At 52.9% G+C, this 15193-nt stretch overlaps 1 protein-coding gene across 4 annotated transcripts in view; it reads right to left on the bottom strand.

The window, feature by feature from the left end:
* Nucleotides 1-48: 48 nt before the first annotated feature.
* CGNL1 (cingulin like 1) overlaps nt 49-15193 on the bottom strand; it is a 101947-nt gene continuing 86802 nt past the window's right edge. The window contains exons 14-18 of one of the 4 annotated variants that reach the window (XM_060150709.1): nt 7170-7253; nt 6185-6309; nt 4737-4845; nt 4200-4363; nt 49-3112 (exon numbers count right to left, since the gene is read on the bottom strand). In XM_060150709.1, coding sequence (XP_060006692.1) covers nt 2968-3112; nt 4200-4363; nt 4737-4845; nt 6185-6309; nt 7170-7253 — 627 coding nt within the window. In that variant the 3' untranslated portion in view covers nt 49-2967. Of the gene's footprint in view, nt 3113-4199; nt 4364-4736; nt 4846-6184; nt 6357-7169; nt 7254-15193 lie in introns of those variants that run through there. The other 3 variants (XM_060150720.1, XM_060150727.1, XM_060150736.1) reach the window with 3 other exon arrangements.

Below are 15193 nucleotides of genomic sequence, written 5' to 3'. Positions count from 1 at the left end.
CTCTGGAGAAAACAAGGGAGTCGAAATAACGGGAGTCAAGATTCCTGCTGGGTGATACCGTTTATTGAAAGGCAAACTTGCTTTCTCCAGGAGTTCACTTACATGGAGGTAGCTGCCTAAGAATGTCTCTTCCCGGCGACGAACCTAGGCGATCAAACCATACCCGAAAGCAGAAACCCAACAAAATAAGACTAATCGGCATTGTCGGATGACACTCAGAGGCAGGAAAAAAAATGATAAAGCTATATGATGATTGTCTCTTCAGCACTGCATTTGGCCACATACTTGTTTATTAAATACTTTTTTTCTTTTTAAACTAGCTAAAGAAAATACTCTCGAGTAGGGTTAGTTCTTAAAGCGACAAACAGAAAAAAATATATATGTGCACATAATAAAATCAAAGAATGACAGCGTGTCAGAGCTGGCAAGGACCTTGAGCCCTGGTCCTCAATCATTCCGCGTCATCTGCCCCTCTGAATGCAGGCCTCTCAAGGTCACCCCTGTCAAGGTCACCACGGTAAGATGAGCTGGGACTTGAAAACATCTCTCCTCTCAGCTCCCAGGCTCATGTTCCTCCCATCCTGGTGCACCGCATGCATCCAGTTCACTGCCAGCCCCATTACGGCGCAGGAGGGTGCATTTGTTGACATTTTTAACGTCCCAATTTTAGGGTAAAGATGCAGATCTTCTGAATGGTGAGCTCTGTTCTCGTTTCACAGGCAGTTTGTTTCTCGCAGCCTGCCTCATGGCTACCAGAAGGAACTGGCCAGAACGAGAGGCAGAAACTTTCTCACAAACCAAGACAGGTGCTGGCTCGCTCCCAAAGTTCTTGGGCCCCCAACTTTTCCCATCTCTGATCTGTAGTGATGAGCGGGCGGACGCGTTGCTGGGCAGGCTTCTTGGCAAATACCTAATGGCGGTGGAAGCAGCGGGGAACTCAACAGCATATGAGAGTCGAAGAACCCCTGTGGGTTCCAGTGAGCCAGCCGACCAATCACAGGCTTGCTGCCTCCCCAAGAGGACAGAGGGGCTCCGGGGCTGGGTCTGAAGGGGCTCAGCCTCCGTGTTCATTGGTGTGTGTTGTCTATCACCCCCCCTCTCCCCAACAGTGCTCCAGGAAGGGAGGGATTTTGATCTACTTTATTTACTGCTGTGTCCCCAGTGCCAAAGACTGGGATATCATGGATGTCCAATAAATATATGATAAATGAATGAACGGCTAAAGGGAGGAATCTCTCCATACTCCAGATAGGTAAGCAGAGGCAAGCAGCACTCCACCCAGCAGAGGTAGAAGAGGGGTCGGCTCTTCTGCTCTGGGGGCTTCACCCACGGTGGCGGGGGGGCAACGACACCTACCCACAGATGGGGCTGATCGCTCTGAATCCTGCTGGGTGCGCTCTGTGACCTGGGGCAGGTAGGGCACTGAGATTCCCTGCTCCCTGCGGCAACTGTCATGGAGCGCTGGGGTCACAGGCCTCTTACCTACCAGGATGTGTGGGGACACTGCGAGGCAGCTGAACACTCACTCACATGCACACAACTCGAAGGGTTCCCTCCCTGGCCACGGCCCTGACCAGCTGCGATTGGACCTGGCCTCTGTGCGTGCCTAGGGACCATCACAGTGGAGGGGACACCAGGAAGGCGAAGAGGAAGTGCCGGGATACCCAGCATCCTCCCAGTGCCTCCCTGAAATTCCATCCCAGCAACGTGGCCTTGCCCAGACCTCACCCAGCCCCAGTTACCTCCTGCCTGGTGCCAGCCACTGTCCCTCTGTCCCAGAAGTCAGGATTCTTCCAGTTTGCACAGAAATGCCTCTGTCTGACTGCTGCTTCCTTCCTCCCTTTCCTGACATAAACCTGAGATCCTGTTCAATCTGCCTCTTGCCTACACATCCCCCCAGCTTTCAAGAACTTCTTCCTCTTCCACTTCCTCCTTCCCACCCACGCTCACACATGCCTGCTTATCTCCTCTCCCTTCTTCCCGTCCCCGTGACCTTACTGCACACATCACCTGCCTCTTCCTCAAGCCTAAGTCCACGAACCTTGCTCCCAAACCCTCGCGGTCCCCACCTGGCAACCACCCCGTCCAGGGACGGAGAGAGTGTAGTTTGGAGGCGGGAGGAAAGGACCGAAAAGACACGACAGGAGGGCTCCACCCCCGGCCCCCGAAACCAACATCATTTGTCAAAAACCGTACGTACATGTCTGCCCACTCCACCTGTGCAAAAGAAATGGCAGCTGGTGACTGGTATTGGTCTCAGCATGGTTCAAAAATTTTAACAAAATTCTAGATAAAATAAGCAACCAAGGACCACGGATACAAGTGACCTCTGACTTTCCCTCCCTCCGTCAACAAGTTCTTTACCAAGACCACCTGCACTTCTCTTCTTAGGCTTAACTCTACCTTCTCACCACAACAATTCCTTTTTCCAACTCTGATGCCCAGAGTGGTCTTTACTTTCTCCCTCTTGCCTCTGACTCAGTTATACTTAAAAATCTAGTCGCTTTGTATTTTTAAAAATAATACTCAATAGAGATGTGTGAACTTTACAAAACAAGCCACCCCACGAAGCCTCTGCAACATTCCAAAATGGGACAGCAGCAGTCTGTGAGAAGGTCTGATTTAAAATATGTACAGCCTCCATATCCTCCCCTCCCCTTCACAATGGCTACTAACTAGGAACTAGCATTTGGACCCTTTTTCTTGATGGTGGGGGTGGAGGGCAGCCATGCAGATGGTGCTGCAGACAGCTGTGCAGAACGGGGGCTCCATCCTGCCAAGCGGCTGCAGGCGTCTCAACGCATACCCTGCAGTAGCTGCTGTCTAAGCTACCAGAGCTGTGCTGCCACAGAGATCCTAGGAGGACATGACGTCACAGGGAGGAATTATCTGGTCCGCGAAGAGGAGGTGATGGCGCTCCCTTCCTCTCCTCCCGCCGCGGGCGGCTGCAGGCCCCTGGAAGTGGGCTCAGATCTGGCTGGCGGCGGTGCCGTCCTTGGCGAAGGTGTAGCTCAGCGGCGCCTCATAGAGGCTCCCCCCATCTGTGCTGAGGTCGTCATCATCGTCGTCGCCGTCCACGTCATCCAGCACTTTGCTTGGCAGCTTCTTAAGTCTGCAGAACAACAGGTGGCGTGTTTCCTGGCCCTGGACCGGGGCTCACCTCCGATCTGGAGGCCAAGGGGCTCTAGACGCCTGTCTCTGCACCCCAGCAAGTGGTATATAAGCACAGGAACTTAACTCGTCTGCACCTGCCAGTTCCTACAGCAACAGGGAGCAAACTGCCCACCTGAGAGCACGGGAGGCTGCTGCTGACAGGGTGGGCTGGGCAGGGCTGGGGCAAGGTCAACAGCACTGATCTTTCCTTCTGCCTCAAGCTCCAACATGGCTCAGCAGGGTGCTGCCATAAATCCCATCTTAACTTAAAATTTTATCATCTTGTTCACCATGGGTTGTTTGCATTAATTTTTATTTTAATATTGCATCTTGATTCTTGAGATTTCTGGTGCCCCCTAATGCCAGCCTGGGGCCGGGTTCTCGATAGACATGCCCTGTTTACAGGATTCTCAACAGGCTCCAGTCTTCTGGGCATTTATAAGAGAACTACCTGGGCAGCCAGCAAAAAGCCCCAGGTCACAGTCGGCCTCCAAGAAAGGCCCAGCTCCACGAATGGGTGTGAACTTAAACTCACCCCCTCACTCCAATACCCCAGGCAGTGACCCTGAGGCAGGGAAAGCAACCCCGCACCTAATCCCCCATCCTTGGGGCCGTGGCAGGGGAGCTCGAGACAGCAGCTCTCTCCGGAGACCAGGTTTGGGACATCCTCGTCCTCCTGAGAACACAAGCCACAACTTTACCTCATTTCTCCCTAACCCAGGAGTCCCTAAGGGCTGGTCCAGGAGCTGCTCCCTACACGGTGGTGTGAGCTAGTCTGACCTGCTCTGAGCCTCAGGACGACAGGGACGATACCTGCCCGGCCGACACCAGGGCAATGGTATGAGGATGACACATGTGACACCCTACTGATCACGTGGGGCGACCGGAGTGGATACAGCCGCTCTCACCCCTAGGGTGGGATGACCCCAAAGGTGACAACAAGGGATCAGCTTGAGACAAAGGAGTGGGAGCGCTCTGAAAGCATCAGGCTCCCCTCCAACGTCAGGGCCATCACGGCCCCGGGGGGGGTCGCCGCACTTGCCCACCTTAAGTCCTTCTTCATGGAATTTAGCTGCCCCTGCAGATGCTCATTCACGTCCATCTGTTCCTCCAGCTCCCTCTGCAGCTTCTTCTTAGAACTTTCCAGTCTGTCTATTTCCTCCTCAGCCTCCTCCACCTGTCGCTTCATTGCTTTCAAGCGCAAGCTCAGCTGCAGGGGGAAGGCAGGCCGTGAGCCGGCGGGTCGCCCAGCCCAGCACAGAGAGGCCAGTGGTCCAGCCCCCTTCTCTCCCAGCAACCAAGGTACGGCAAAGGGGGCAACCAGCCTCACGGGAAAGTGGAGATGAGGCTCTAAGACCGAAAATTCTACTTTTTAAAAGCCAAGTTCAGGGTCTGAAGTTTGCTGAAATCCCCTACTAAAGTGGGCTCTAAAGGCCCCATTCCATGACGTAAGGGGTGGAGTGGAAAGGGCGGACTCAGTCCACTCAACTTCACCCCTTGCCTGCCCGCTGAGGCCTCCCCTCCCTCTCGCTTCCCCAGCCCGAGACATTAAATCTCAAAAGTGCTCGCAGAGCGTCCCGCACCTGGTCCTTCTGATCAGTCAGCGACAGGTGCTCATCGTCTACCTGCATCACTAGCTCTTTCACCTTCCGCTCCAGCCGGCGGTTGCTGACCTGGAGGCTGGCCCGGTCCCTGGAAGAGTGGGGGAAGCAGAACAGAGGACCGTCTCATCCCAGCCGCCCGGGAGGCCAGCCCAGGGCTGTCTGGTGGACGCAGGGTCAGAGAGACTCACAAGTGTACAGCAGGACAGCGCTGCTCGTTGGACAGATGAGGAAACAGGGGCTCTGAGAGGGGGAGGGACTTTGCCCAAGGCTGCGGAGCCAGCGAGAGGCTGAGCCGGAGCCAGACCTGCCCTGGGCTTTACTTGGTAAGGCAGTGGGTCACAGACTGCCAGGCTGTGAATATTTGGAGTTTACTCCAGGCTGCCCTGGAGCAAAAAGGCCCAGTCCCAAAAGTCTTACTGAAAATGGATAACGTAAAGTGCTCTATGCACACACACCCACACTGCTTCCAGGAAGGTGAGGGGCCATGAGTAAGAACTGAAGCTGGGGACCTCCCTGGTGGTGCAGTGGTTAAGAATCCGCCTGCCAAGGCAGGTGAAGCGGGTTCAAGCCCTGGTCCGGGAGGATCCCACATGCCACGGAGCAGCTAAGCCCGTGCACCACAACTACTGAGCCCGTGCTCTGGAGCCGTGAGCCACAACTACTGAGCCCATGCTCTAGAGCCCATGAGCCACAACTACTGAGCCCTCACTCTAGAGCCCGCAAGCCACGACTACCGAACCTGCATGCCACAACTGCTGAAGCCCGTGTGCCTAGAGCCCCTGCTCCGCAATAAGAGAGGCCACTGCGACGAGCGGCCCCCGCTCGCCGCAATTAGAGAAAGCCCGCACGCAGCAGCAGAGACCCAATGCAGCCAAAAATAAAAATTAAAAAAAAGAAAAGAACAGAACAGAACTGAGGCTGGTCAAGCTTAACCCGGTACTGGCCCTCAGGCTGTGGTCTGAGAACAAGATGTAGAGAATCACATGTAGTCATCTGATCCTGTGTCCCTTCCACCCACATGCCCATCTCTGACAGCTGGCCACTCAGTCTCTGCTTGAATATACCTGGCCCCCCAGAGCAGAGACAGCCACCTTACCTCTATTCCAGCTCAAACTCAGTAGCTTATAAGGCAGCCTGTCCTATTTAAGGCATGGGGAAAGGAGCAGCTAAGAACTGAGCAGTGGGGAGTCCCAAGTTTTAGTCCTGCTACATCAATATTCTGCCAGGCTACCTTCCTCAAGTCATTTACTTTGGTGGGTCTCAGTTTTCTCATCTATACAATGGGAACAATTTTCCAGCAAGGTTGTACTTGCTCTGCCTTCCTCACAGGCTTTCGAGGATAGGAAGAAATACAAGTGTGAAAGCACTTTGTAATGTGATGCCCACTGCCCACCAGGGCCTCTGCACCACGGCTGGGCCCAGCTCACCTCTCCTCGCTCTCCAGACGGTCCTCCAGCTCTGCGATCCTGGCCTCCAGCTGCACCACCAGCCCCTCTTTGCTGGACCTGTAGGAACCTTCCAGGTGGATAATCCGGCTCTTTAAGTCCTTGTTCTGGAATCAGACAGGGAGGCCGTGAGGGGCTGTGTCTGCCGCACCCTCTGTGCAGAGCAGAGCAGAACACAGGGCAGGGCAGTGTTTGGTCGGTGACTGGGGTAAGCCTGCTTTCCACCTTAGGATGTGTGGCCCCAGGAGACCTGGGGATGTATCCAGGGAAAAGCTTTGCACTCATGTCCTGGCAAGCCAAAAGAAGAGATTCTATCACATTGCTTATAAGCCTAAGTGAAATCTTTGCATATCCTAAGACTACTGGATGTCAGACAAATGAGGTTGACCTTGGCCTTTTATAAACCTATTGGGGCGGGGGACTTCCCTGGAGGCCCAGTGGTTAAGACTCTACGCTTCCATTGCAGGGGGTGTGGGTTTGAGCCCTGGTCGGGGAACTAAGATCCCACGTGCTGTGCGGCACGGCCAAAATAAATAAATAAATAAACCTACTGGGGCGGGACAGGAGAAATAGGCTCCTTCAGCAATATCATACATCATATTCAGTGAAGAACTAACATGAATGGCACGTAAAAGAAATAGCGATTCAAGTTAAGGTTTGTTAGCAACTCCTGCATCTGAGGACACTGGTTCTTTATTATTCTCCTTTCATTCGAATTTAGCCCTCTTTAGGATCTAGAAACAACACTTGCAATTCTACCTCTCCCCAGCTGCTAAACTCACAAGCACACTTAATATTGTGGGAATAACCTCTCTGGAAAAGGCCTTAGAAACACCTGTACCTCTCAGGTGAGTTACTCTGCAGAGTTCTTGGGGGTGCTGTGCAAAGAAGGCTCAACTAAGGGGCTCGAGTCCAAAGCCACGGTGGGGCGGGGTGGGGGGCGGTTCATGGGGCCAGCTGCCCTCACCTGTCTCTCCAGGGAAATCTTGTCACACTCTAAGTCTTGCTTCACGGCTCGCTCCTGAAGTAGCTCGTTCCGCATCTGCTCCATCTACACCACACAGTGCAAAAGCCCAGAGGTTAGAGGGGGTGTTCCTATAGCCTTTGTGCTGAAATGGTTCGCAGGTATGAATTCCAACAACCAAGTCAGCTCCTCTTTATGACGGGGGCCTCCTGCCTTCTCCTCTTGAATACTGGAGCTGTCCCTTAGATATTCTTGAGTTCTCAATGATTGCAACAATAATGATACAAATACCAGTGATAGTCAAAGTTAACCCTGCCGTTATGGGTCGAATCCTGTCCCCTCCAAAAAGATATATTAAAGTCCTAACCCCTAGAACCTCAGATGTGACCTTATCTGGAAAAAGGATCTTCACAGAGGTAATCAAGTTAAACTGAGGTCATTAGGGAGGGCTTGAATCCAGTATGACGGGGGTCTTTATAAAAAGGGGAAGTTTGAATGCAGAGACAGACATGCACAGAGGCAAGACAGAGACACAGGGAGAATGCCACGTGAAGCCGGAGGACTGGAGTGAGGCATCTACAAGTGAAGGAGCACCAAAGGTTGCCGGCAAACTACCAGAAGCTAGGAAGAAGCGAGGAAGGATTCTCCTACAGGTCTGGAGGGAGCACGACCCTGCTGACACTTTGCTTTCAGGCTTTTGGCCTCCAGAGCTTGAGACAACACATTTTTGTTGTTCTAGGCCACCTAGTTTCTGGTACTGATACTTTGTTACAGCAGCCCTAGGGAACTGCTACACCTGCTCAGCACTCCGCCTGTGCTATCCTACGACATCCCCACAACAAGCCTATGACGCAGGTAATATCATCTCTGCTGAGGACATCAGGGCTTGGAGAAGTTAATCAACTTGGACCACGACCAACCATCCCGGCCTGCCCGGGACTGAGGATGTGCTCAGGCCATGTGACTCTGAACGCTAAAACTGAGGAAGTCCCAGGCAAACGGGGATGAGTCAGTCACCCAACTTGCCAGGGATCTACACAAGAAGCAACAGGGGAAGCTAGTATTCCCCGGAGCTGCTGGCTGCTGCATTACAAGTTCGAACTTCAGCAAAGCCTTCTGCAGTCAGCATATCTCAGATGCTGCTAGATTTCTCCCTTCTTATGCCAAAAACAGAAGTCAGCAAGAACACTCCAGGTGTCCTGCCAAAGGCTAAGCCTCACCGAGGATTTCTTCTATATTCATAGGAAATGAGCCTAGCTGAGCGGCATCTGGAAAGAAACCCTGTCGTCTGCCTATCGGTGTCTCCATTCCCCATCCCCAGGGGGCCGCAGCAACAGTGAAATGCGCTTCAGAGGCAGAGGCCCCAGACCCTGTTCCCAGGACCGTCCAGCAGAGGGCAACCTGAAGAAGCCCAGAGAACTAAGAAGGTGAGCCAGGAAAATAAAACTGCCTGTTGCTTCTTAAGGCCGGGTCCCACAGAGGTAAGAGGTGTGCACACTGGAGTCCCTGGATGCCTGGGGAGCACATGTAACAGTCTCACCCTGACCAGCCTTGATTTTGATTTTCACAAATCCAAGTCCTGTACAAGCACCCTCGTGAGTGAAACAAGCTCACCCCGCCTTCCCTGCCATCCACCTGGAGTGCAAGACCTGAGGAATAATGAGAGGAGACGCCACCACCACGACAGGCTAGGCTTGCGTCTCCCACTGTCCCGACCACAGCGTATGCACGGAATGACAAGCAGAGCGGTGCGGCTGGCCCAGAGTGGGTGACAAGGAGTGGTAAGGAACGAGGCTGGCGACGGGCAGGACTGGGACGTGGAGAGCTCAGTACCACAGGAGGAAGCCGAGACCCTGCCCACAGGGGAGGGTGAACCTGTGTGGCCCAAAAAAAAAGTTCACATTTTTGCACTTCTGACTGGCAGGCTTCTAAGTCACAGAGGTTCCGAAGTTTACAGCAGAGTACACTGAGGTCCGGGGCAGTTATCCACATCTCGGGAGGAAGAAGGATCAGAACAGAGGCCGTGCCTACTCATGGCCCACTACCTCACCTGCTCTGGCTCTCTAGACTAACTCAGTGAAAAGGCTTCGAACAGACTTAGGGTCTACGTACAGCTGTCACGTAAAAACCAAGATCCGGGAGGCAGCTGGTCTCCTTAGGGCATCCTTGTACGCAGCAGGGGAAAACATGCCAGCCGTGCACAGGTCAGCAGGCAGAGCACATAGAACTCCTCCCTCGGCTCCAAGCCCCCGCCTGGCCCCGGGCCCTCGAGAATCACATGCTGCAAAGAGGGCCCTGGACAATTCCTCTAACTGCTCTAGGAGCACCAGGTCCACGGGTAATGAATGCAGCCTCACAGCCCCACTCCGAGCACGGCTGTGAATCAGCCAACACCCCTACAGAGGTCGTCAGCACGGCTGGGCCACGGGACCACGATGTGCCTCTTGGGGGAAACTGTTCTGTTCACGCCCGCTGGGCAGAGGCCAGGACCTCACTGAGGACACGGCTAGACTTTCACCGCGAAGGGAAGCAATTACACAGGGAGCGATGGCCCAGCTTCTCTTCCTGGCTCTGCATCCACCTGCATGTGACCTTGGTCGCCTCACCTCTGGGATGTGGACTCCTCGTTTCTAAACAAGGAAGCTGAACAAGGCGGCCTGTAGGCCCTTGGAGCTGGCCTACAACGCAGTGAAAGCACATTCGGTGCCTCCCGCCTGCCGTGCGGCGCTGTGCAGCCCTCCTTCTAAGGCCCCGGTCTCCAGCTTTCAGCTACAGTAGCCATTCCACGTCTCCAGACCTTTAGGGGCGTCCCCAGAAAAGACCCACTCGGTCAGGGTGACAGCGAGTGTGTGTTTGTGAACACGTATGTTTGAGTGCCGGGGGACGGGTGGTCTTGGAATGATGGGGTGGGCCCATGCATTCGTTCAGACTGTATTATCACAGCCCTAGGCTGGACAGCGTGACAGTACCTGACCTCATTATAGGCTCGTGGGGGACAAATGAACAAGCCCTGTCCCTGTGGCCAGTGTCACTGCAACGGGGAAGGACAGCATGCTGGCATGGGGTGCACGGCAGTGGTCACAGCCCAGACTGGGAGGGTCGAGGAAATTCTCCAGAGCAAGAGACGCTGAGCTGAGAGCTGAGAGCTGAGAGCTGAGAGCTGAGAGGGAGGTCAGAGTCAGGTAGGGTGGGGACGGGGTGGGAGAGGAAGTGCAGCTCTCCTAGCCAGGGACCACTAATGAGAAAAGGCAGGAGCTACGAAAGAGGAAGGGAGCGCTGGAAGAATCAAGAGCACTGAGGTGGACACGCAGGGAGGCAAGGGGACGGGTTAAGAGCTCAGGTGGCGAGGCAGACAGGGAGCAGTCACACAGGGCCCGTTACAATATTGTAACCACAGCGAACGTCTGCATTGCACTTAACAAAAGTAAGTCTGCAGCATTTTTAGAGCGTTATCTCATTTCATCCTCACCACCACCTGATGAGGTGGGTACTATTAACATCCCTAGGTACCCCTAGAGTCCAGGGGAGTTTGCAGATACAGGTGTGGAGACTGGGTGATGCCAGCTGAAGCCACAGGACAAATGAGCTCACCGAGGAGAAGTGCATGAAGAATGAGGAGAACCGTGCCCTGGGAAGGCCGCCCCGCTCCACTTCGTTAGGGGAGGTATGGAGAAAAGCAGGACACTGACCTGCTGCAAAGGCCCAGAAGGGCGAGGACAGAGGAAGATGCGTCTAGGTTGGCCAGGAAGATGGCTCTGGGAGGCTCAGCAGAGAAGGGAGAGACAGGGAAGCCCCTCTTCTCTAGAACCGTAGCGTGACAGATGACAGCTCTGAGCCGAGGGCTGAGGAGAGCTCAAGTAAGGGGTTTGCAAGACAGATGCCCACAGCTGTTAGCAGACCGAGGGGGAGAATCACTGAGGAGGAAACAGTTACAGGTGATGGACTGTAGCGGTACGGGAGTGTGACAGGAGACTGTTCAGGGAGGGATGCAGGCCCACGCTGGGGGCAGCACGGGAGCGGGAGAGAGCCCAGGAGAGGGACGGTAAGCCAGGGTTCGGGGGTGGGGGTAAGGCTCCTGTAGCTCGGAGACCCAGGAGGCAACAGGAAGGGAAAGAGAAGGGAAGGGAGATTATTTCCCCAAAAGTTAAGGGATAAGGAAGACCTGGAGGCTTGTCGAGAGAGAGGAAGAGAGAAAGAGAGAAGTTTAGTTGCTGGTGGCAGGGGGGGGCGGGTGGTGAGGCCAAAATCCACCAGAAGGCAATAAAAGGCCGTGGGGGCAGAGTCCAGGGGCTCTGGCAGCTGTTCAGCAACTGCGTGAGGAGGCAGGCAGTGACTTCCACAGCTGTGCTCCAGGCCTGAGGAAGGAGGAGGGAAACAGAGAACCAAGAGCCCCTGGCGACAGGTGCGGAGTGACTATGAGTGTCCACGTCTGAGCCTGTTAATTCTCCCAGGACTCTCTGAGGCAGACGTTACCACCCCCACCTCCCAGGTGGGAGGTTCAGGACTGGCGGCCGTTCCCTCCTCTGCCAACCACCCAGGTCCCTCAGTGAAGGGCAAAACCGAGAAGTAGGAGTTCTGGGGGGACCTTCGGAGCCTAAAAGGAAGAAGCACCTCCAGTGGCATGAGGCAGAGAAGCGCTGTGGAGGGATTTAAAGATCGCCAAGGGGTCCACGGCACTGGGCCCAGGCTGGGGTTCAGGACAAACTTAAAGAAGCGGCCATCGGCCAAGGTGTTGCTCCCTCGGGGCTACTGGCTGGAAATTGTGGATCCTGCCAGGAAATGAGCCTCCCAGTACAGAGGGGCACTCAGGAAACAGCATCCCGGAGGTCCCTGCAGGTTCAAGACCTCCCAGGAGCGCCCCAGGCAAATGCGAGTCTCCAAAGGAAAAACAAAGCAAAACAGTAATTATTTATACCCCCCCACATCCCCTCCAAAGATGGCTATTAAAATGCAAGTGTAAAATAAATCAGAGTGAAGAACAGGAAGGAACAAATGTGAGACCATAAAACTTAACGGTTACTGTCACCGGACAGTCAATTTTCCCTCAGTCTTTTTGGCAAACATGATAGGCTTCCTTCAGGTCTTCAAAAAAGGAGAGCCAGACCCTGAATTCTAAAATAAATACACCAGCTGTACACCTGAAACTAACACAACACTGTTAATCAACTCTACTCCAATATACAATAAAAACTTAAAAAATAAATTAAGTGTGAAATGAACAAATTTTTAAAAAACACCACGCGGAGCCGTACACAAGGAATACCACGTGGTGTTACGGACAATACGCCCAAGGGTGGGTTTCACCGTAAACCACACGTGTTTCCGTCGAGTTCCTCAATACTGTGACCTCCAGGAATGGCCCCGTGACTCGTGAATATCCCACATCAGACTTTTCTCACCCTGAGCCCACATTGGGGACAAAAAAAAAAAAAAAGAGAGAGAGAGAGAAATGGCCTCTGGCTTAGCCAGCTTCCTCCTTTGGACCAGGGAAGTAAATCTGAGGCTGAGAAAACATTTCTTTATGTAAGCTTAGCGCTTTACGTTGCTGTTTACCCTTCAACTATACCAAGTAGACCAAACAAAAACTTTCCAGTCGAATTAAAAACAGAAGGGGAGCCGAAGGCAACAGTTATCACAGCTGGATTGAAAGAATGCTAAACCCTGAGCACGTTGATCGGAAATAACAGTATCAGATTCCAGTGGGTTTATGTCAGAGGCACCCGTCACCTGAGCCAGCTCTCGGGATTAGAAGCAGCTGCCTTCTGGGTTAATGAAAAGCCAGAGATATTTATGATCGCTAATAATAATATTTAACCCCATCACCTGTGTTTACCGTGGGGCTGTAAAGGGGTTGGTGAGCACACACTCTTGGCTAGTACTAAAAGCGATACTCAGTCACAAGAAAGGAAAATTATTATTAACCCACTGTACACATTGGGTTTTTGAGTAGTCTTTACAATAGGAGGCAGTTCTGAGACCAGGATCATTTTAATTAAAGAAGAAAAAACAAAAAGAAAGAAAGAAATCCCCTTCTGATCTTTCACGTGCTGGCTGCAAAGCAGCCTTATTTCCCAGGCCCGTATTCTGGTGGTTGCATCCCCCTGGTGCAGACTGAGGAGCAGGTGTGAGCCAGCCACTCGGGAGCAGCTCCTGAAAATGACTGCAGAAGCCTGCAACTTTATCCACTGGGATTTACCCTGCAGTTGCCAAGGCAACAGGGCAGCTCTCCTCTTGCCTGCTGGCTGCCTGGGTTGAACAAATGGTCCTTCCACTGGGCTGGGTTATCCTGGCCTCCGTGGCCAAGAGAACACCTCTCCATCTCGGCCCAGATCTACTGTTAACTGTAGGCACTCAGCCACCAGCAGTCACGCAGCAGTGCCCAAGGAGCTAGAACATCGGCCTGTGGGACACATTTGCAACACCAAGCTGGGCCATCTGAATCCTGGACTCAGGACGAGGGTCAGGAGAGGATCAGGTGAAAATAAACCCTCACTCATATTAAGAGACACTGTGGCATTATTTTTAAACTTGGGCACAGAGACCCAAACATTTGGGGTGTTTTTACCACCCTCACTGTCCGACGCTGGGATGATGGGAACAGGTGGGAGGTGATGGGCTTTGGCTCCACACTTCTTACAAGCCTCGAGACCCTAAGGAGCCAGTTAGCCTCGTGAGCCCTGAAAACAACAAGAGGAAGCATGCAAGGCACGGGCACAGCGCCCAGCACCCGGAGAACCCTCAGGAAGGACGGCAAATATCGTAAAGGGAAACAGGGCTTTAGAGGAAGGAGAGGAAAAAGGATTTCTCCGGATTTAAACAGACCCAAAGCCAGTATAGCACCCACTATTTCATTCAAATTTCCTTCAACTTTAAAATATCCTGGGGGGTGGGATGAATTGGGTGACTGGGATTGACATATACACACTACTATGTACAAAACAGATAACGAATGAGAACCTACTGTACAGCACAGGGAACTCTACTCAGGGCTCTGTGGTGACCTAAATGGGAAGGAAGTCCAAGAAAGAGGGGATATATGTATACATAGAGCTGGTTCACTTTGCTGTACAGCAGAAACTAACACAACACTGTAAAGCAACTCTTCTCCAATAAAAATCAATCAAAAAAAAAAAAAGAATATCCTGAACGTGTATCTAAAAGGAAGGCCTTAGAAGGGCTGGGAACTTACAAAGAACGTTGCCAGCATTTACTGAGCATCAGATGTTAAGCACGAGAAAGTGGAAACGAACACACGAAAAGGATAGAATGTTTGATCTCACAACCGCCTCTCCTGTCCTCTGTCCCTGGAAACAGCCCAGCTGAGGCTTCACTCAGGCCCCCTTTCTCCTGCCCTTACTCCCATCCCCTTCGAGAACACTGTGTACGCTTCACTGTTCTGCTCGACGACCTTCCAAGGCTCCCCACTGCCTTCAGGGTACAGTCCTTTCAAAATCCCTTAACCTGCCTCTCCCGTTATTCCCTCACGGACACCAGAAACCTAACCAAGCACAGCAGTCCATTCGTTGCTCCGGAAAATGCTAAATAGACCCTACCTCCCAATCCCTGTTCACACCCTCCACCATATCTAGGATTCCCTTCCCATTCCTTACTTTGTCTAAATCTTACCCTTTCTGCAAAGCCAGCTCCGGGCCAGCCTTCCCCTAAGAACTCCCACTGTCACCCTCGCTATCATGGTCTTTCCCTCCTTAGCTGCCTGACTCTTTCACTTGGCATTTAGTACCCACTGCTTTTTGTTGATAGTTATCCATTGTTTAGGGAAGCCTCTGCTCCTCAAGCCAACCACAGTGCCTGCCTTGGTCAGCCGTGCACCCTGGCTGGATCACAGGTGATTCTGGGCCTCGGCTCTCTCATCCACTGCACAGAAGGTCTGGGGAAATGAACCTGGAGGTCCTCGCCACATCTAAGATTCTGTAAATGGTGTAGGCCATTCACTAAAATTACCGGAAAACCTCTTTCTCTGTTTTCCCACCTAAGCCCTGTCACTCAGACTAGGAGAATGAATGGGA

This window comes from Lagenorhynchus albirostris, chromosome 1 (assembly GCF_949774975.1).
Source record: "Lagenorhynchus albirostris chromosome 1, mLagAlb1.1, whole genome shotgun sequence".
NCBI classification, from domain to species: Eukaryota; Metazoa; Chordata; class Mammalia; order Artiodactyla; family Delphinidae; genus Lagenorhynchus; species Lagenorhynchus albirostris.
The sequence above is the reverse complement of the archived record's forward strand: the minus strand, read 5'-3'. Positions and strand labels throughout refer to the sequence as shown.